Source organism: Triturus cristatus, chromosome 4_1, assembly GCF_964204655.1.
Source record: "Triturus cristatus chromosome 4_1, aTriCri1.1, whole genome shotgun sequence".
NCBI lineage: Eukaryota > Metazoa > Chordata > Amphibia > Caudata > Salamandridae > Triturus > Triturus cristatus.
Window position 1 is genome coordinate 1,277,428,403 of NC_140585.1, and position 22,505 is coordinate 1,277,450,907.

Genomic DNA, 22,505 nt, shown 5'->3' on the forward strand with positions numbered 1-22,505 from the left:
GAAACCTGGCAGTCCCACAGACCTCCACAGGCACAGAATCTGCCAGCCCCACAGACCTCACCAAGCATAGAAACCTCCCAGCCCCACAGACCACCCCAGGCACAGAAACCTGCAGCCCCACAGACCTCACCTAGCACAGAAACCTGCCAGCCCCACAGACCTCTCCAGGCAGAGAAACCTGCCAGCCCCACAGACCTCCACAAGCACAGAATCCTGCCAGCCCCAAAGACCTCACCAGGCAGAGAAACCTGCCAGTCCCACAGACCTCCCCAGGCAGAGAAACCTGCCAGTGCCATAGACCTCCCCAGGCACAAAATCCAGCCAGTCCCACAGACCTCCCCAGGCACAGAAACCTGTTAGCCCCACAGACCTCCCAGGGTACCGAAACCTGGCAGTCCCACAGACCTCCCTGGGCACAGAAACCTGCCAGCCCCAGAGACCTCCCTGAGCACAGAAACCTGCCAGTCCCACTGACCTCCACAGGCACAGAATCTGCCAGCTCCACAGACCACTCCAGGCAGAGAAACCTGCCAGCCCCACAGACCTCCCTGGCCAAAATAGAATAATCTTACTATGGGCTAATTATTGTTGCTATGTCAGTGCAAAATGAATTTGTTCTGTTTTTTACCTGGTGTTAAAGTGGATGTCTTATGGCCCGAAGTTGTGGGTCTGTTGTTTTTCTAATGAGATAGGTCCATAACTGAAATAAGAAGCATGTCTGGCATCCAGTTCTGAGAGGGGAGGAGAGGTGGAATATGTACTGTGCTCAAATGTCGTGTACCATAGGAGACCTCTTCAAAGACAAAATATTAGCATATGGCGTTCCAGAAAGCGATACTCAAATTTAGTGCTTAATTTGAGTCGCTGGGGCCCACAGGCACACATTTTTGTGGGCGGCCATTTCTTTTTTCCTATTAGTCTTTTCCGAGAGCGGGAGAGGGAAAAAAACACATAAAGGGGAACTAAGGAGGAAGTGTAAGACAGAAAACCGTCACCTAGGAAAAAGGAAGGAACCTGCACGAGTGAGATAAAGGGCATGGAGTATCTGGCACTGGTTTATAAGTAGGGCTCCCCATTTCAGTTTTTTACTGATTTTTTACAGATAAATACAGACAGAAAACCATTTATTTTCTTGTCTGTATTTATTTTTTAATGTGGATAAAAACGAAAGTTGGGTGTTTTTGGAGAGAATCTAAATACACTTTGCCATGACTGCCAGGCCAATAACTGTGTAGATTGCTAGGTAAGAGGGTTTAAAAAAGGAATTTTGATAAAGAGGCTTAAACAGCAGCAGTGGCGTAGCTAGGCCTTCTTCGCCCGTGGTAGTTACAGCCTTTACTGCCTGTGGCAGCCGTAAGAGCGGGGAGGGAGGTGTTGGTGAACAAATCCAGCGTTTGCCGCCCAACACATTGCAGGAAAGAGCGGGGGATGCTGCCACCCCAAAGCTCGTGCCACCCAGGCGCACCGCCACCCCCCTTGCTACGCCACTTAACAGCAGTAGATATGTTCAAGGCTGATACTGAAATGTGCATATTTTCATAAAAGTGCGTTGATTTATCTTCTGCGGTTGTTCATATCACTGAAACCTGGCAGGCATTCAAGCATGACTGCATATTTATTGGTTAAATAAATGTGGAAATATACCAGTTTCAGCTTTATTTTTCTCACAAAAACAATAATAAATATGGATAAGTACAGATAAAGTTGACAAAAAATAAATATGGATAAATACAGACGGAAATGTCAAAAAATAAAATACCATAACACCGAGAGCCCTAATTACAAGGATGCCTAAGGTAGTTTCAGGACTACCCATTCTTGGTACTGGGCGTGCTGGCATTATATAACGCCGACCGCGTTGTTCTGAGCAGGTTAAGGACACAGGCACTCATTATTTTACAAATTAGCACTGCTCAATCCAATAATCCGTGTTATAAACATGCAAATTGTGGGGTCAAATGATAATTCTGTCTTTGTTTAACACAAAAAACCAGAATGAATGGACATTTGTGAAAAACATCAATGCATCAAAGGATATAACTATAACATTTAAAGACGTTCAAAATCATTGTCAATGGTGCCTCTGTGCCGCCCACTTAAAGTGAAACACTTGCGCCAAAACTGCGACAACCGATGAAATAATACGGAAGGTAATTATGTCAGTACAAAATGTTCACTTCTTAGTTAGGACCCCAAAAACATTTTATTCATACCCTCTCTGCTTTGCGCCTCAGCAGGGGGCTAGATCCTTATACATGTCATGGCATGCTAAATGAAATAACAGTGGTGGGCTCCAATTAATCTAAGCAAGCTGGGCCATGCAGTTCTCCTATGAGCCAAGATGGCGGTCTGGTACCTATGCCTTTCCTCTCTTTGGAATGCACGTATTAGCCAGGCTAGTCACACTACCCTTGGTCTGTAGCATGTCGGCCAGCCCCCAACAGGGCCGGACTGGGAACCAAAACTGGCCCTGGCAAATTGCTCTTTGCCAGGACCGGTTTTCGGCTAATTTTGTTACAGGGCCAATTTTGCAGCAACGGCCCTCTAACAAAAACGGCCCCCAGGGGCCCAAAACCGGCCCCCACCAGTGCGGCGCACCGGGGGATTGCCCGGTACCCGCTACGACCAGTCCGGCCCTGGCCCCCAAACCTGCAATGCCATGATGATTCTCCTTCTCATACAGTCTCATGTACTTCTGCACTTGTAGATCTATGTGAAAGGTGTTCTGCGGTGTGGTGTGGTACAAAGCAGCAGCCGTTACTGTGGGCTCGGGCTGAAGGAGGCTTGTATTTGATGGAGCTGCATGAACCGGAATAAAATATTACAACTATAATAAACCATAAAAAAAAACTATAGCAATAATAATAAATGCTAATAAACCAGCCACATCTTCATTATGGTTTTAGAACTTCATTTCTGAAAGTCATCGATAGTCTGTGCAGGGAATTTCAGGGCATCACCTTTTTAAAGAATGGTTAAAAAAGGAGCAATATAGTTGCATTAAATAAAGGTATGTGGGGTGGGCAACACTGCAGTTTTGATTGTATTTCAGCTGCCTTTGGGCATCATTGTTGGGTACTGTGGGCCTCATTTATGAGAAGTGACGCATCGCTGCTTGAAAGCAGCGATGCGTCACAACGCAGTGCGACCTCCTTTCGACATCAGTGATGCGTCATATTTATAATATAATATAATATAACGCATCATGTCGCAAGGAAGGACAGATACGTCAGTATAACTGAAGTATCTGTCAGCGCAAAAAGTGGCGCATTGCTGGAGTTATGTCGGAAGCCTGACGCAACTCCAGCAATGTTCCTTTCACATGGGGCAAGCCCCATGTGAAAGGGCCTGCGTCACCCTTACGCCTGCCATGAGGCAGGCGCAAGGTTTTGACGCATTGACGGCCTAGTAGTGGCGCAGCGAAATCTCAGATTTCTCTGCGCCACTCCTACGACCCTTTCTTGCGGGGGTACGCCCACCCTGCATACATTATACCTGGCGCAGGTATGATGTAGTGCAGGGGTTTACGAAGTGACGCATCTACCTAGATGCGTCACGTCGTAAATATGGCACGACATGGCGCATGTTTTACGCCGCTAGTGCGTCACAAAAAGTGACGCACCGGTGGCGCAAATGTGACGCAGGGGCTCATAAATGAGCCCCTGTGTGTTAACAAAATGTAAATGTGTATGTACTTGTATAGCGTACTGCCACCCCCAACGGGGGTATCCTGGCGCTTTTACTCATACCGCTGTGGAACCCTTCCAGACCTTTCCCTGTGAAATGTCCACTCCTGGGCACACCCATGGTGAAGCCAGGCATCCCAGCGCTGCTGGGGCCGTTGTGGAGATTAAGCAAGCTATTGCCCAGAGTTGCAGCGTGGGACCCATGATTAGAATAGGCACCGAGGCGAGAATTATCAGGTCCGAGGAAATTGAATCCAAGACCCGCCGAGGCGGGGGATTGAACTCTGGTCCCGGGCCAGAACTCTCCATCAGGGTCTGCCACTCTAACCATTGAGCCACACTTCTCCACATGCCACAGACCATGCGCAGTGGCACCCCAGGGTGGAACTAGTTCCCTAGTTCCCTTCTAGCCTTCACACAGCCAGGCAGCAGTTTTTCTGATTACTTAGCTACCTTGAGCGATCCCCAAGAGTGACTACATGTTGTAGCTGAGATTAGTATACACTGGACAAAGAGGGACCTTCTCCCGCACGGAAGGAAGCTCGAATCCTCTCCTGCCTGCTGAAACCGAGGCACTGAAGTTCTTTCGGGGAGGAACTGTCGTAATGAGGAGCATATACTGGGTACCTCAAAACTTAACACAGTGCAGAGAAAAGCCAAGTGAAACACAACCTCAGAGACAGTTTGAAGTGTAGGAGCACTTCCTTTCTGTAAATTTAGCTACCCAAAGTTGTGACGAGTGCGGGAGCATTGAGGTCTCAAGAAGGAGTGACATTTGAAAGCCAAGTGGCCAGATTTGGCAGACGGTGAGCGCACTACATAGAAGAAATTGAGAATGTTCTAAGAGTCAAAGGAGGATTCATCAATTTACAACTAAGTCTTGGCTACCTGTGCAATATTACTGTGAGCAATCTGGTGGATCAGTTTCACCAGGTGCTTATTACTGTAGTCTCTTTTGTTAACTTGTTATATTGATTTATTCTGATCATTCGTTTTTGTCTTAGTCCAATAGCATGAAGGAACCATTGCTCACTTGGAAAAGAAAGCAGAAATTATGAGATTATTAGTACATTGTCATTGGTGCAGAAAAAGCCTGCCACACCACAACAAAAACAGACACTGTAACGACAATTTGGGATAGAGCAGTGGAATTTACAAAACCTTTCCTAAAGATACTGAGAGGTCAGCAGGAGAGCACAGGGATGCCCTTAAAAGACTGTCTTGGTCGCTGTCGCACACTCAAGTGGGTGGTAAATTTGATGTTGTGTTGTTGTGGGAGATCAGCAGAAAGCTAACCAAAATGATCAGTGGGGAAAGAACAACATTTTGAGGGCTTGAAAGGAGGAGCTTATTGAAGGTCAGCTGGCAGGATGGATATTGACAGAAGAAACAAATAATCCTGCAAAAAACATTACACCAGGTCCTTTCACTTATAAATCATACAATGTATTGTTCTTTATAAGTAAATGTAATTGTAAACAGAATGCTTGTAAACATTCCTAATCAGACAGCATTTAACCAACATTAAGACATTTGCCTGAGAATAATTTAAATTCAAAGTTTAACTAAGATTTTCTTCTTTTTGGGCAGATTTGAAACTTTAGCTACGGATCTTGCTCGACATTGACGGCCACCTTACCATGAATGAGAGCGCCTTCATCCAACAACACTTGCCAGATCCCAACTGCTTGACTCCGGAACTGGACTGTCGGGCTGGCGCGGATCAGCCAATCCACAAGCTCCTTCCCTGAGCAGCACTGCCTGTAAAAATCATAACACAGCAGATGAAAATCAAGGTTTGCTATATTAATCAGACGTTCTATGCATTGAAGATGTACCCCCAGGGCTCATTGGTGCACCCCCAAAACAAAAACAGAAAATCCTAGATAGGAAAGACTAATTGGTGAATGGGAAGACCGCAGGGCTGCCAAAGACGTATGTAATGGAGATGGAGTGAAACGGTGACCAACTGACAAAATAAACATAGATGAAATATTGTCAGGTTAAATAATAAGAGAAACATTATCAACCTTCAAAGAGGAGTTATTCAAATAAATTGCACTTTTGTGGAAAAAGCTTTCACTTGAAGCAATCACGTAGGACACCCACTCTTTCGGAACCCATGCAGCCAAAAAAAAACCAGAGACCACGGTACCACAGCCACAGTCTAGTCTTATTCAGTGCTTAATTTGAGCCGATGGTTTCCGGTGCTCGGCACCAGCCCTTAAATGTTCAACACCGGCACTTATTACAGTGCGCCACATGGTTGCACTGTTTGTCTGCATTAGAGATGACCACAACAACAGTTGTTTATTAATTCAATATATATTAAAATTAAGTAAAACTTGCCGCCCAACCCATTCTTAAAGCTTTGGAGGCCTCGAATAGTCTGAATTAATACACTTGTAGCAGTTGTGTTGATTCTGTCATTGGCCGGCTCGCAGGGGCAATGGATGAAGTGGCACCCTAACAAAGGCCCTGGCACTTTATTTTTTTACAAGTTAAGCACTGGGCTTATTTATCTCCTTCACGTCAGAAATACACTGAGAACACGTCTCCTCATATCATCTGACCCCTCTTGTCCCACAGGATGTACACAAGAGAACCTCAATGGAGTGGAAAGGATGAATTGTTCCTGCTTACTGTGTACTCATTCATAGATACACGCGCATTATTTGTACATTTATAGATGTTTGCATGTGTACTGTTTATTGCAGCAGAACTCCTCAATAAAAGGAATAAATTCAATATGGAGTTTGGTGTTGTTTTTGTAGTGGCTCGCAAGGCATATTGGCTGATGCAGAACTTTTCTGTTCCACACTAAAGTGGGTAGTCAATTCCACTAATGTATTATACTTAACACATATTTGCAATTATTTTACTCTAGATACAGTCAAGCAGTACTCCTCTCAGAAACCAGGCTTACCCCTTAGGAAAACCCAATGCGAGCGGTGCAGCTGCGGTGATTTCCCCCGGCACAAAGCACAGCAGCCCACAGAGGTTTTGCCGTTGGATGTGCTCAAGGGCTGACCTGTCTGGAAGCCATTTTCATGACGTGGGGAAAGACCACCAAGGACGATGGCTGGAGAGCAGCCCATCCTTAGAGAGAAAGCGATGCAACCAGCTAAATCGACATCAGGGATTGAGGCCTATCTGCCAGTGACCACGTCTTGACTGTTGGAGGCAACATTGAGGACAACAGTGTTTGCATGTGTGAGACAACCTCTTCCCAGCCTCTGTCCCTGCTGAATGGGAGTCCATGCCGGGGTGCTGAAGCAAGGTGGGGATGAGGCCGCTGGACCCTGAAGTCAATGGCAATAGGTAGTGATCGCAGGATGTGTCCAAAGGAAACAGACTGATTGAGGGCTCTAATCTGTTGACACAATAGGTTAGATTTTCTAATTGTCGATGTAACACAGCACAGCAACCAACGTTGCTGTACTGTGTTGTGCAAGGGGGGACACAGTGCAGACATATCTACTAAGATTAGCCTGCTGCTGCTGCCATCCCCTGTGCTAGCTATGTAATGTGGCTGCCTTGTGCAATGTGCACAGCCTCGCACCAGGGTGCAAAAATGAGTGTGCGCTTTTATGTGCTTTCTCGCCATACTCATTCAAAACACTTAGCTCCAAGAGATTCCCTTCAAAGTGATAGCTTTGCTTAAAAAATACCCCAGATTAACTAAACAAATAAATAACTTTTCTTCCTGCAACCAGATGATATGGCAGCGAGGCCAGTTGGTGAGCATGCAGTGGAGAAGCAGAAAATGAGACATCTGTTGGCATAGTAATCCACCTGCCACCTAGGACTAAACCTGTGATACAAGACCACTGGTGATTGGCCCCTATAACCAAAATGAAGGGGCTAGCCTAACACCAACCTGAAGTTCCACAGAGGACAGCATACTACTAAACAATCCTGAATGAATCGAAAGAAAACTGCACAGTGATTACTATTTGGAACTGTGAAGTAGGAGAGGCACGTCCTACGGAGCATGCTAGATGAGCATGGTGAATTGCTAGTGAACTCCCTCCTTATCTTCACCCATCCCCTAAGTTTGCACAAAGGCTGTGAATTGCTTGATGGCCATGGATGGAGTAAACCAAGAGAGATTGATGAACTGAAAAGCAGCTTTTATGCCCTGCAAAACATAAAAGTGCATATGGGCACCTAGCTCAATGGTCAGGTAAGAAAGGAAGCCTCACTAGAGCGACTGCTGTAAGAGGGGATACTCCTGTGGAGAGACCCCACTCGTCCTTCCTCCCCTGTATCTGCTGCTAAGCAGTGAACCTCATTGAAATCATGCTGATCTTATTCACTGACAGAAGCGCAACCACTTCCTGCATAACGATGAGCACATCAAAAAATATCAATAATGACATGCACCTTTTCACAGACACCTTGCCCCAGAACACGCTAATAATAAAATGCCTTGTTGACCCAGCCATCTGACTAAGGGAACGGCAATTTCAATCAAATAATAAAATGCCCTTGTTGACCCAGCCATCTGACTAAGGGAACGGCAATTTCAATCAAACCCGGCAGGCCTTCCAAGACACTAGAGAGTCAGTGAAAAAATAAATAGATGCTGTGGCTGTTGCAGTCAACCTTCTGAGGAAAAAGAAACAAACAAAGTCAAGGAAAGAGAATCATTATTTGTAACTCTTACAGCTGAATTAATGTCAATACCAAACCAAATGAGGACTAATTGGTGTTGATTCCTTAAATATAGGGAGAAGAAGCCAAAAACAGATCCAGGAAAAACAAAATCAGAATAGCGGGACTGGCAGGGAGAGCAGAAGGCCCCAACATGGAGCTCTTCTTAGAAGATTGCATTACCAGAACTGAAGTGCCTAAAGATCCTCTTGAACATTTTCTCCATGGAGCAAGCATATAGGGTGCCAATTCCCTGTCGTCCTGGAGGGATGACCAAGACCTGTTATAGCCTGTCTAGTAAATCACAGAGACCGCAACCTTATACTCCAATGCGAAAGACATTAGAGCCCTATAGGGTTTGAGAGAAATTCTGTAATAATATTCCCAAATGGCTCCCTAGCAATTCTGCAAGAGCATATTTCATTCCTCAAAGAGAAACATTGGCTATGGGAATTGAACATTCAGTAATGATCCTCTTTCCTGCCAAACTGAAGGTTATAGTAGATGGAAAGACTCCATTATTTACTGATGCCACTGCTACATGGGAATGAGTGACTACAAAAAGCTCCCTGCTAAGAACAAGTTCGATTGCAATATGTGGGGCAGTGGAGTAGGGTTTTCCCTGGTTGCGTGTTTGTCTTTCGGCTGAATGTAACCCCACCTGTGACCTATCAATCAGTAAGCCTGGGTTTCGGTCGCAGGGCCTGTCTGACAACGTATTTCTGACTTGGGGTTGATGGGGCGGTCATCTTGCGTGAATTTGACAGCAATGATATGAGCTTGTTGCTGCGTATGCATAAAACATGGCGGTCATTGATATATTTACTGACATTCTCATTATTGTGTGCACCGTTGTCGTAGATATCAACATTGCTTTTACTGTTTTTGACATTGTTATGCGTGCACAGTTTATGGTGTACATCGACATTACATTTCATGGTGTACATTGACATCGAATTCACCAATATTAACACTTTTAAATCTGACTTTGACAGTATATGATTATATATCTACACACACAAAGTCTGATTTAACATCTTTAGCAAACCAGTACACTTTTGTGAATGTGTATCTATACATACACACACGCTTTACGATTGTCCTTTGTAGGTGGCCCCACCACTTTAATCAGTGCCCCAATGTATGCCACTGCCCCTCCCCCAAAAAAATCACTGCTAGAGGCGCCACTGGACCTTAAGATGAAACTAGTATGATTGCACCTTGCCAACTGCTCTTGTGGAGCATAGGAGTATATATACTACCCCTTTGGAGAAGCTGCGATGTTTCGATTTTAGGGGCTAGAAAGCAAGGTAGCACGAGGAAGAACACATTAGAGCAGAACAATTTTGCAATTTCACACTGAATTTACTGTCGGATTTTGTGCCCGGACGGTATCTTTAAAAGTCACTTTTCCCCCAGGCTGCCTGTCCTTTCTTTCAATGTGTATTTTGTATGGGGAACATTCTTCGTTTTCTTAACGAAGTTTCAGCCTTTGCATTCTCTGTTTATGTGATGAAGTCAACCCGATTGTACATATTTCATTTCTTTTCCGACAGCGCCACCTGCTGGCCCTTGGTAGTTGTTACTTTTCATGCCTTAACACTTATGTCCATGTTGCAACATATATTGATGCTAGCAACCTCATTCGGCAGCCTTGTCTCCACACCATGCAACACTACACCCCCTCTGTCCAACTTTTACTTACTATCTATGCTGGTCAAGGCAGGATCTGCAAACGCTTACTTGAAATTATTAATTATATGCATTTTTTCAACCTAATCTCCGATCACAAACTGGATGCGGGTTTCATCACTGAATCTTGGCTCAACGGCCTCTTGTCCCCCAAAATGTATGCAGTTTTTAGTGTCGACAGACAAACATAAAACTGGAGATGGCCTGGCTGTAATTATTAAGAACTCAATCACATGCATTACGGCCCTATCCAAAATGATGACTCCTTCAAATGCCTTACGCTGTCTTTTACTAGCTCACCTGCTTACATGCAGTGCAAACATACAATCAACCATCCCCCTAAAAACACCTCCATATTCATTGGGCAGCTAGCAGAATACATAACTGAAAACATGCTCTCCGAACATAAGAGTTTTCTGGGAAACTTTAACGCTGACGGGTTTAATCCTGATAACAGAATTCCCAATTGAAAATGGCTTCCTCTAGTTCACAATATTCACCCAAAGGTCTTGTTGATCTCCACTCCGACTCCCAAGGAAAAACTCCTGACCTCATTCTCGACGATTCCAACCGAGTCCACTGTCTATCCCCCGTCCCCATTTATTGTTCTGTTCATTTTACCCATTCCATTTTACATTCTTACTAATTTCAGTCCACACTGTCCTAAGCCTATCTGCAAAAGGCTCTGACGCACCCTTAAATAAATATCACCCATCAGGCCTTGCTTGCTATGTCACATTATTCCTGAACTCTGCAACACAACCAACTCCAAAAATGTTGACCAAATATTTGTGGAATCGGACTCCCTTGTATCCAAAAAAGTTGATCTATTAACTATGTTACAACTCAGTAAATGCCAGAGTCAACTGATCCAATCATGTTTCTCATATCTGATCACATGGGTAACAACCCTCCCCGGAAAATTAAGAAAATTAAGAAGAGTTCTGTCACTGGTCTAAATAGTAAAGAGAGTCAGTGGCGTCATTAGGGTTGGTGTCACCCGGTGCGGTCCGCACCCCCCGCACCCCCATAGTGACGCCACTGGCAGCACACATGCAAAGTGGGAAGAGTTAGGAGAAATAAAAGCATTTCTGCTTCTTAACTCCTGCTTTTAAGTGGCGTTACTATTTGGTGTTTGATGAAAAATCCTGTGTACTATTGTGAGCAGATAGGGTTTTGCATCAAAAACCTTGGGTGGTTACAGGGACATGCCCATGTGCCTCCTTAATGCAGAGTAACGCAAATCAGCGCTTTGCCCAGGTTTGCGTAACTTTTTCGTGTAAACCAACATTAATACCAATTCAAATTGGTTTGTGAATCTCAAAAAGCGTTTTCCGTCCGCAGGCCCAATACAACACCTTTGTAAATCTGGGCCTGGGTGTTTACAACTCATCATGATGAATGACAAACCCTACAACACAGAGGTTTCGGCCTGGTTTGTGCTTGTATCAGGTCTTCAGTGCTTCACTGATTCTTCACACGTGGTTGAACCGCACAACAATAACAGCAGTGTATCTTACTTCCTACAGCTTTGTACAATTAACTTTTCCAGCCTTAAAAAACCTCCAGACGAGTGAACGCACCGGTCAAAACACCTGTGGGCTGCGTGCTCAACCCCATCAATGAGCAGTGTTCCCACAACAATGCTGAACATGCACTGATAGAGGGTCTTACCACAACCTTTTTACTTGTCTAACTGTACAGGCTGTGGGGCTGCGACCTGTGTTCTTCTGGTTCAGATGCAACCCTTGTTCTAGCAAGAAGCTTTGATGCTACTAGCAATGAAACAGGGCCTGTCTGCCTCGGGCCCCACCCACGCTCTAAGCTGCATTCTCAATGTGTCTGCATGGCAGTGCAGTGCTGCAGTGTGAATTTGAGGTCAGGTAGTGCTTGCCGTGGGGCGTCCGCCTGCACCTCCCTGCACCCCCAGCTTGCACAAGCACAAACTGCCAAATATTGACAGCTGACAATCTGCAAATTGTTAACCCCTGTTTTGCTCCGCAGCACTCGCGCATGCTTCCGTGAGGCATCCCTTTCCCTTGCGACTCGCAAGTCTCGCATTATGAACATTGCTTTTCATACCAGCCCTTGTGCGTCATTATTCACTCTGCTTTGCGAATTGGAACTGTGCATTCACAAAGGCCAGTTCAACTGACTTACCAATGCCAAGTCTGTGAGCACTTGAACCACGCTTTGTCTGGCAACAAGAACAAATGAGGCATTACATATAAATAAACACTTATTTCAGTGGTGGGTGGGCGATGGGACGCTCGTTTGGAGAAGTCAGTCACCACAGACTATGGAATCACGAATAGGCAATAGTAGGCCTGGCCACTCACCTGCTGAGTTGCAGACAGGGGGGGGGGGGACTACCTCGGTCGGCCTTCCTTGAAAATTAAATTATAGTGGCAGTGTGGCTGGCGACGGGCCGACGGCGACCTGGGACCTCCTCCCCTCCTCGTCGTGATGCCAAGTCACGCGCATGCGGGAACCCCTCTAGTGACGACGTGACGTCACTGCCGAGGCGCGCAGACACGGTGGAGGAGGAGACAGTGCGCGCTGCGCACAGGCACCTCCTGTGAATAGAAGAACAAGGTTAGGTTGCACTGGCGCGTCGTCGTTGCGTTTGGACTGCTGGTGGTTTACTTTCAATAACATTGCATTGCATTGTGCACCCACGGTTGCAGTGCACGCACCACAGACAGTGACACATCACCGACCGGACCGGCCCTTTGGTGTCACCCCCCCGTGAGGGTGTCACCCGGTGCGGTCCGCACCCCCCGCACCCCCCTAGTGACGCCACTGAAGAGAGTCGTACTGCGAATCATATGGGGGCATATTATCAAGACAGGCGATAAAATTATCCCCGCTTTAGCGGCAGAAAACTGCCGCTAAAACGGCGATAATGGGTTTGATAATATGCTCTATGGAATTCCAATTGAAGCCCATGTTAGATGTGAAGGACGTCTAACATGGGCTTCAATTGGAATTCCTTAGAGCATATTATCAAGCCCATTATCGCCGTTTTAGCGGCAGCTTTCTGCCGCTAAAGCGGTGATAATTTTATCGTCTGGCTTGATAATATGCCCCAACATTTGTACACAAGAAAACAACGCCTGTTTATTAGAGTGACCAACAGTCCATACATTTCACCGACTGCCCGTTATTTGGGCCTCATGTCCGTTGTCCGTTCACGGACGCCTTTTGTCCGTAATTCTGCACAGTGCAGTGAGCTGTCCCCCTGCAAGCAGCCTGAGAGTTCTTAAGTCTCACTATGGGGGCCAGCTCGCGCTCCTGCTGTGCCCAATGGCCTGCAGCAGCCCCTCCCCGACCTGGCGCAGACGGATGTATGACGTTACAACGCATGCTTTTACACCGCATGCCGTTACAACGCATTTTTTACACCGCAAGATCTGTTACAACGCAAGCCTTTACAACGCATGCTTTTACAACGACGTACACTAGATGGAGTGCTGACATTAGAAATGTATAATTTACTATTCTAACTCCAGTCCACGTTGCAGTAGGGAAGGTGTTTGGATAGTAAAACTACACTATTTCTAATGTTAGCACGCCATCTAGTGCATTTCGTTGTAATGGAATGCGTTGTAATGGCATGCGTTGTAACAGATTTCGTGTTGTTACAGTTTCGTTGTAATGGTAGTGCGGTGTAAAAGTTGCGTTGTAAACGTTGTATACCGGCGCAGACTGCTATCAGCCCATCATGATCCTGTATGTTGGCCTAATTATCACAAACAGAATGATAATGGGCGTCTCTGCTCAGTGACAGGATGACCTCTTTTTACTAGTAAGTTTCACATGATGCCATGTGCAGACTCTAACATGCAGGAAGTATTTAGTGCTTGATTTTCTCCCCACAACAATCAGAATATTTTAAAGGAGTCAATCTCTATGAGTCAGAGAGTGACCTCTCAAAACAATGTTGAATAATCACAGACAGTATTTGCCCTGCTTGGCGTTCATCTGTGAGATGGGACAACAGTGCAGTAACCAAATATATAAATTACCTGCACAGTTGCTCAAAGCTGCATGCACACCAAATAAACGCAAGGTCAACGATTGTCGCAACCAAATATAAACTTATTGAGACTTGTACTTATGTTGGTTGTCTATTTACGCACTCATATACTATTGCGTGACCTCCTCTGCAATGTCTGTAAAACGTACCTTCCGTCCCGAATATTTGTCCTGAATTTTGACCTTCTGTCCTGAATTTTTGTACTGAATTTTGACACTTTGTCCTGAATTTTCACACTCACCTTCCTGAATTTGCACCCATCCCAGTTGGTCACCCTACCGTTTATCTTAACCAACATTTGATTCGAGGGGGAATCAAATGTTGCTTAAAATAAATGGACGTTGTTTTGCTGTGTTTAACATAACTCTTAATGTGTGTCAGACATTAACAGTTATTTTAAACACAACAAAACAACTCCCGTTTATCGTAACCAACATTTGATTTGAGGGGTGTGTGTGGGGGGAGATGGGGGGGGGGGGCAATTTTGAAGTGTGGAGAGATGTCCAGGATAAATTGGACGGGAGCACGGTGAAACTAAACAGATCGCCTGTCGTTTATTTAGGTGTTGCTTTAAAAGAAACGTTTCACGGTTTTTTTTCTGAAGCTGCTCAGCTTTTCTTTACATCTGATGGTCTCAATCTGATCTCATGTAGCGAGTTCCAGCGAGTGAGAGCCACGCCCTCAATTTATTTTTAAAGTGCGGCTATCCCTGGGTAAAAATCGAGTTTTTTTTTACTTGGAGTTTTTTTTTACTTGAGACTGAGGCATATTTTGCTCTTTAACTTTCCGTCGCCGTGGTGGGGCAGACACCAAGAGACGCGATGGCCCTCACTGCGTGCGCCTGAGTGCCTGCCATTCACAGCAAAGACGCTTTGCCCCAGTTTTCTCTCCTTATTTGTTGCAGTGCACAGCTGTGTGCGCACCGTGACATGGTGGTAATTGTTATGGGGCATATTAACAAGCCAGGCGATAAGATTATCGCCGCTTTAGCGGCAGAAAACTGCCGCTAAAACGGCGATAATGGGCTTGATAATATGCTCTATGGAATTCCAATGGAAGCCCATGTTAAATGTGAAGGACATCTAACATGGGCTTCAATTGGAATTCCATAGAGTATATTTTCAAGCCCATTATCGCCGTTTTAGCGGCAGTTTTCTGCCGCTAAAGCGGCGATAATTGTATCGCCTGGGTTGTTAATATGCCCCCAAGTTCTTTAAAGCACACCGATGCCTGGCCTGTGAGTAGAGCAGTGCTACATAATAAATATAGTATGCATTTCCATGATGAAGGGGAGGGCTTAGCCTGAACAGAGATCCTCCCTGGAACGCCTCGAGGCATTTTAGCGGCACCACTCACTCTGTTGATGTGTCTTCTCCCAGAGCCTGGCGTCCGGCCATTGTCGTCCTGCGGCTGCGGTACGGGGTCATCATTACCCCATTACCAGGTCCCGGGGCTCCGCGAGGTGCTTAGAAGGGGTGGCAGGCCTAGCAGGATGGACAGCATAGTTTCAGAAGTAATGCAATTACCAATTTGAAAACTAGCCTGTTTCCTCAGGAGACGGGCCGGCACGAGCATTACCCGATTTAGTGATTTGCTTAGAACGCCTGAGCTGCCTCCAGGTGAGGCGTGCATGGCTAATGGAAGTTGTCGTGACCATGCTTTGTTCGTCATTATGAGCCCGGCCTTCCAGCCTCGCCCCTGCGTCTCCCGAGGCAATCTGCATGCTGCGCCCTTGCAGTTTATGTTAGTAAACAACACGAAAGCTGTGCAAAGTTTGGCTCGGACAGGCGAACCCCGCGCTGAGGCTGTGGATGTAACCCCGGGCTCGGACCATTGTGCAGATAGGAGAGGGTTCAAGTGCCCATGTCGGACTGGTCACAGCAAGGCACCCGTCTAACCCGACATGCACACTTCACGCCAAGGCCCAGCTGAACCTATGTCTATGTCAGTCAATTATTAAGCCCCCACGACTGCCCTCACTCATGCAGAACGCAAACTCAGCCAGGGGTGTGCTGAAATAAAAGCAGTGCACTGTGGCTGGGCTGAAAACAGATTCAAAACATTTATGGGGCCCGACCCTGGTGGCGATAAAACAAACAGGGGTACAATGCTCCCACGTACCAAAAATGAAACCGCCACTGATCGATAGATCTTAACTAGTAAAAATAGGCGACCACTCCTCTTCAACTACCAACATCCTTCACAACGACAGTGTCGTCCTTCACTAGTCTAGTATGCTTCACAAGCTCAGGTCTATCTAACTAAATCAACATTAGATGACATCCTCCTGCTAAATAACTGTCTAACTCAGATTTAATCATGATTCACTAAAAGTGCCTTCTTGCCAAACCCCCCAAAACTAAAGAACTGAACACCTACTTTTACCAATGTTAGAATTAGGCAATTTATGTACTTACATGGTCTCCTTTTGCGTTATGTTATGTTAGCATTTAGAAGGCAATAATTAGTAGTAGCCACTATGCCTAAATGTACTCCACTGAGTTATCCACGAGCTTAAGTTAGCATTTGCGGCTCCATTTTGTAGCTCGTAGGCCATGTTAGGTGGTGACTGATTCAAGCCCCAATTATCTGAGGTTCTTGCCTCAGCGGAAGACTGTCTTCAGCTATTTTTTTCCTTCTTGTGTTCAAGGTTGGTTCCCGACTCACTAATGAACAGGCCATTCTGCCTCTGTATGCCTATCCCTCTTCGTAGCCCTGCTCCTACGTTAGGAGGAGCAGCGCCTAGCCAGGCAACCTTGAGATAATGATAGTGTGTACCCATCATACAGGTGGCAGCCCATCCTTCTGTGCCTTCTTTCTTCATGTACGGCTCAAGCCGATAACTTTCCATTGGGGGCATGGTTGGGGGTTGTCTGAAGAATTAATTTGCGTTACCAAGTGTTGGGGAGCCAGTCCCCTCGACAGCCATCTCCGGGGGTTGGTAAGACTGGACTCCAATGCAGTGTATTTTACTAATAAAGGATTGTTTGTATTCTCTACTGTCTGACCGACTCTTCACTTGTTTGGAAGGCTATGAGGTGGTCGTAAGTGACCCGGGTGGACCTAATTGGGTCACTTCCTTCACCCAAAAAAGATTTGATCCCCAAGTATTTGACTCTCTAAAGTTTGAAGCCTAGGCACCCACCACAACCCGACGGCCAAATCACTTGGGTTCATACTTGCTTCTTATCTCCTCACATCAGGAGGTGGAACAAGCTAAAAAAATTAATCTTCATACATAAAAAAAATCTCCCCCTTATCCCTCTTGATTTACTAAATGTAGCTGTCAACCCTGCAATGATCATTTCAAGACCTGACTTCAGGAATGCACTACTGGATGGAACACATCAATCTTCTCTGGGTCCTCGCAAATCATTGCTTCATTCAGCAGCTATGTTCCAACCCTCGGCCTGTAAATTCAATGACATTTCACCTATACTTCACAAGTTGCATTGGCTGCCAATTTTCACTAGAATCAAATTCAAGTTCTGCTTTCTTGTCGACATGCCCTTCAATGGAAATAATCCACCTTACTTTGCTGATCTGCTCAAGATCTCTGGCAGTCATAAAGGACTAAAAAGTCATAATGTTATTCTACTTGAAACCTCAATGTTTACAGCCTCTACTGCTCAAAGGCCATCCTTCTCCGGTGTGGCCCCAGTAGCCTAGAACTCTCTCTTTCTAGACCTCAGAACTCTGACATCAATCACTATCTTCCAGAAAGAACACAAGGTTCACCTCTTTAGCAACACACAAAAAAAAACCCACAAAAAGATGATGGATGGAATGCTGAACATTATCAAACATTCACCCACAGTCACAGATCTGGGTCAAACCCCTATGTTTCTTTGCTCACAACTAGGCCTGGGCTAAATTTCCGTTCCGCTCGCGGAAATTGCGATAATTTGACATTTTTGCGTTCTGCGGAGAGCGCGAAAATGTCAAAATTTCCGCATTCTGTAGATTAGCGATAATTTGTTTCTTGCTCGCGCTGTAAAATAATACATTCTCTCACGCGCGCGATCGCCTTACCTGAATCCCCGCGTTCGCCGACAAGTTTTCCCGATCCGGTCGCGTTCTCCACGAGATGTTGGATTGTTGGTAGCCATTTGCGCTGTCTCGCGACAGTTCGCGCCCACAGTAACGTCATGCGTCACGCAATCACGTCTTTCTTCTCGCGATCATGCACCGCGAGAAGAGTGAAAACAAGATTGCCGCACCCGCGAGCAACCGCATGGATAAGTTGGCGAGCCGCGACCACGCAGAAAATACCGCGGACGGGCGGGAAAAAAACTTCTGCATCTTCGCGATATTTTCGCGTGTTTGCGGAGATTTTTAACATTTTCGCGATAATTTGCGAAAGTCGCTTTCGCAAATTCCGCCCACCCCTACTCACAACACCACCCCAATTTAGACCCAGCCATATTTAAATCAGTCTTGACCCCAGTCCACATGGGAACAGTCCAACCCGAACTGCCAGGCCAGGTCCTCCCTGGACCGATGGATTTAACCCAGATCTGTGACTGGGGGTGAATGTTTGACAATGTTCAACGTTCCGTCCATCATCTTTTTGTGTTGGTTCACCTCTTTAGACAATACTTACTCTAACAGTATTGTGCACACCTGACAAATTCTATTTAAATATGGTCTGTCGTAAATGTTCAAAACATTTGTTAATGACTGGGACATTTTTCCTCCTGCCCCATCCAGATGTACCCATTCATTTCAGAGGTTTTCACTGTAACACCCCCTAACGCTGTTGAGCTCCATATGCACTATATAAATGTTAAACATTAATAAATACAATTAAACTCAGTTTCAGACTGCTTTAAGGGACACAAATGACATAGTATGTTTTGTTGAAGAAGATACTGACACCATTTTGTAGACTCCTTCCTATACTCTAGCTCTTCCCTAATGGTGGTTATAAAAATTCAAGGTCCATCTACTGGGAATCTTCTTGCCTGCACTCTCATCAAATGCTAGCATGATGCCCTGATCACACTCAAAGAAGAAACACGTGATTAGATTCTCCGGAGGAAAGACCCCTGATACAGATGGCCTTCCATCGTCATTTTATAGTACATATGGGCAATTGTTATCCCTTCAGCTGGAATCGTGCAGACTGTTACCTACGGCAAAAGAAGCCATGGTGGCAGTGGCTACTAAACAAGACCGAGATCCATCCACAAATAATGGCAGTGCTCGAATTCAGATTTTAGAGACTGGATGCGCACTCGTCGAGTGCGCAATGAGTCTGTATAACAAGGGTGATACATAACAACTAATGTAGTATTTACTGGAGTGTTCTGGAGCAGAGAACATGGCGTTGCAGCACCATCAATACTCTTGATGATAACTACAAACATGATTAAGAAAAAGAAAAAGAGGAACAACTCTTGATAATAACTACAAATGTGAAAAAAGGAATCAATGTGTGAATTTTTTTTTTTGAGAGTGCAAAACAGGAACCACTGCCTGATTTGAACGAATCTAGATCATGAAATATTGGCAAACATAATAACAAACCAGCTACTTACATTTTTCCACCTCTTGTTCATCCCAATAAAGTGGGTTCATTCCCAACCCCAGCAGATCATCTAATTTGAACAGACTTTCATTTTATTGACAGCCTTCCACGATAGTATCGGACACTCTGTGTGGCCTGCTGTTATTGAAAAGACCTTTGATACATAAGAATACTTCAACTCTTCTGGAGTGGTGAGGGATATGGCATTTAGACCATACATTGCAGTCTCCATTTGGGAAGAAAATCTAGGCAAACGGGCCCTTCTTCAATTGTTAAAAGCATGTGCCTGTTGGCAAAGGAGTGCTCTACTTGCAAGAGGAGACGGTGCGTACACACCAAGGCAGGGGTTATGAAGGTAGGTGCAAGGCAGTATCATATCAAGGAGCATTATGTAGAATGTCAGTGCACAGCCTGCATTGACAGACATGTTTCTATTCATGTAATAAATCACTAAACACATTATTTTTAAATGTCTGCTCCTAAAATGTACCTGTTTTTCACCAGAGAAGCCAAACAAAAAATATGCCAGTGATCCTTGTGAACCAAATCACACAAAAAAGAAGGCTTGAAATGTAATACCTCCTTCATGGCACAGTTGAAGCTAAAAATATATCAAATTCAGCTCTTTTTCTTGCAGCTTCATTTTGGGATAAAAATTCATGGTGACAGAGTAATAGAGTTATTTCCAGTGTTAATAAGGAAGGAAGCATCCTTCGTTTGATGAGAATTAGCTACCTAATCAAGTTGACTTTCTTTACAGGACCAATTAGTAATCAAGGATGATACACGGATTGAGTAGAGGTTGTGGCATTCTGGTAGGTTACTCCGGCAATGTTCCCTTGTTGGAGTCTAGTCAAGACAGCGTTGAATACATAAAAAAAATGTCAACGGGCATCAGCCATAGCCCATGCAGGTAAGAGTGGAGAGGGGTGGGGCGGTGGGGCGTTTAGACAGTTGACGAGGATAAATGAATTATTTATTTAATTTTCCCTCGTAGTCATTTGTCGAAACCCCCCCCCCCAACCTAGCCCCACCGCTATTACCTGCACGGGCGTGGCTGAAGGGCATACATTGCAAAGTGCTTTAATCATTAGTGGTATTACATTTCAGAGCAGAACTTCAGGGCTGCGACGCAAAGATTTTTTTTTGTTAGAAAAAAATACTTATCTTTTCAAAACAAAAGAAAGAAACGTATTCCCTCTGGCTCCCATCATGATCCTGCACCCCCCACGATCCTCTCTTTAGCCACGGAAGTCATTTTTCAGATTTTTCTGAAGATGGCTAAACTGTCCTTAGAAAAGGGGATAGTTCCGGTGCAATGGAAGCACGCAATAGTTAAAGTCATTTTAAAGAAACCAAACTGAGATCCCATCTGCCTGTCAAAGTACCGTCCAATATCCCTGCTGCCTGGGCTGAGTAAAGAGTTGGAAAAAACACGTCAATACCCACCTCTCAGAAATATCTGAACTGAGACCGCCCTTTTAGCGGTGGTGGAGGGCACTAAAATGAGGCTTGATCATGGTTAAGGTCTTTTCTCTCTGACAGATCTTTTCAAGTTTATGAGACGCCCTTCGCCTCAGACACCTTTCCTCTCCACTGTGGTGTCCCGCAGGGATCTTCTTCCAGCCCAACAGTTTTTAATTTGTACATGCAACCACTTGCAGAGATTATTAAACCATCTAGTATTTTTAAAGTATCAAATGCAGATGATACCCAACTGGTCTTTTACTCACACCTGGTCAAGATCCTTCTTCGACCCTAGGTCTTTGTATGGAAGCTGGATGGGCCCATCCTATCTGAAACTGAATGGTAGCAAAACTGACTTGATGATTATGGGGAATCATCAGTCACCCAAAGGTCTCTGGGCTGGCCAGACTGCTTAGATTCATTCCCCAGTCCCAAAATGTCTATAAGAAGCTTGGGAGTCTGGCTGGATAAAGCTCTAACAATGGTGACGTAAGCTACCAAACTCTTGTCCTATTGCATGGGAATTCTCAGAATGCTTCAGAAAACTCCCCCTCTGCTTCCCAGGATATCCAAAAGAATAGTGGTCCATGCACTCATTCTTTCACGCCTGGACAACGGTAATTTTCTTTTTTTAGGTGCTCCCGAAGCTGTAATACGTAAACTACAAGTTGTGCAGCTATGCAGAATGCTGCAGCACATGTCTTGTTACAAATACAGAGGCACACATCAGTGAGAAAAAGTCTTAGGGAGCTTCATTGGTTACCAGTCTCCCACAGAATCCAATTCAAAACACTATATAACGCTTTTAGAGCACTGAGTAGATAGGGACCCCTTCTTGCCCGTCAGCTCATAACTCGCTACACCCAAACGTGTTCCCTTCATTCCTCCAATGAACAAATGGCAGCTGTTCCTACCATTTGAAAAACTAGAAGCAGGGGAAAGTCTTTTAGCTTCCTTGCGCCCTCTCTCTGGAATTCTCCCCCGCTGGCCTTGAGGTCCACTGGCAGTGAATGCATGTTTCATTAATTACTTAAATCGTGGATATTTGACAACTAACCCTCCACTGCGCCTTCTTTAATTATTGTAGTCTCACTTAGCGCTGGGATGCCTACAGGTCGCCATGTGCTCTATAAATCATCATAGTCTAGTATAGTATCTTATAGAATTAGTGCAGTAACAGAATTAGTAAACAAAATTCAAAAATATTATTAAAGTCATGAAATAATTAACGTTACAATACATTTCTATATCGCAAAAAGAAATATGAAGCAAAGAAAACATTTTTGAGACTGAGAACTCTTGAGTAAGATGTGTGAGACCTGCAAAATTTGCTTTTGCACAGTTATCTAAAATTTCTGAAAAAGTACACGAAATGCAAAACCCCTATATGGCACTAAATTTTATCTTTAAATGCGTCCTTTTTTATTAATTTTGG

The 22,505-nt window shown here is 45.0% G+C and overlaps 1 protein-coding gene and 1 long non-coding RNA gene across 2 annotated transcripts in view; one reads left to right on the top strand and one right to left on the bottom strand.

The window, feature by feature from the left end:
- Positions 1 to 6,434, top strand: part of LOC146856579 (uncharacterized) — a 221,423-nt gene extending 214,989 nt beyond the window's left edge. The window contains exon 2 of the long non-coding RNA XR_014981535.1: positions 5,277 to 6,434. This is a non-coding gene — a long non-coding RNA (uncharacterized LOC146856579). The remainder of the gene's footprint in view (positions 1 to 5,276) is intronic.
- RAPGEF3 (Rap guanine nucleotide exchange factor 3) overlaps positions 1 to 22,505 on the bottom strand; it is an 870,850-nt gene that overhangs the window by 496,981 nt on the left and 351,364 nt on the right. Inside the window, exon 5 of the mRNA XM_085654789.1 lies at positions 5,326 to 5,447. Within this exon, the coding sequence (XP_085510915.1) occupies positions 5,326 to 5,447 (122 nt within the window). The remainder of the gene's footprint in view (positions 1 to 5,325; positions 5,448 to 22,505) is intronic.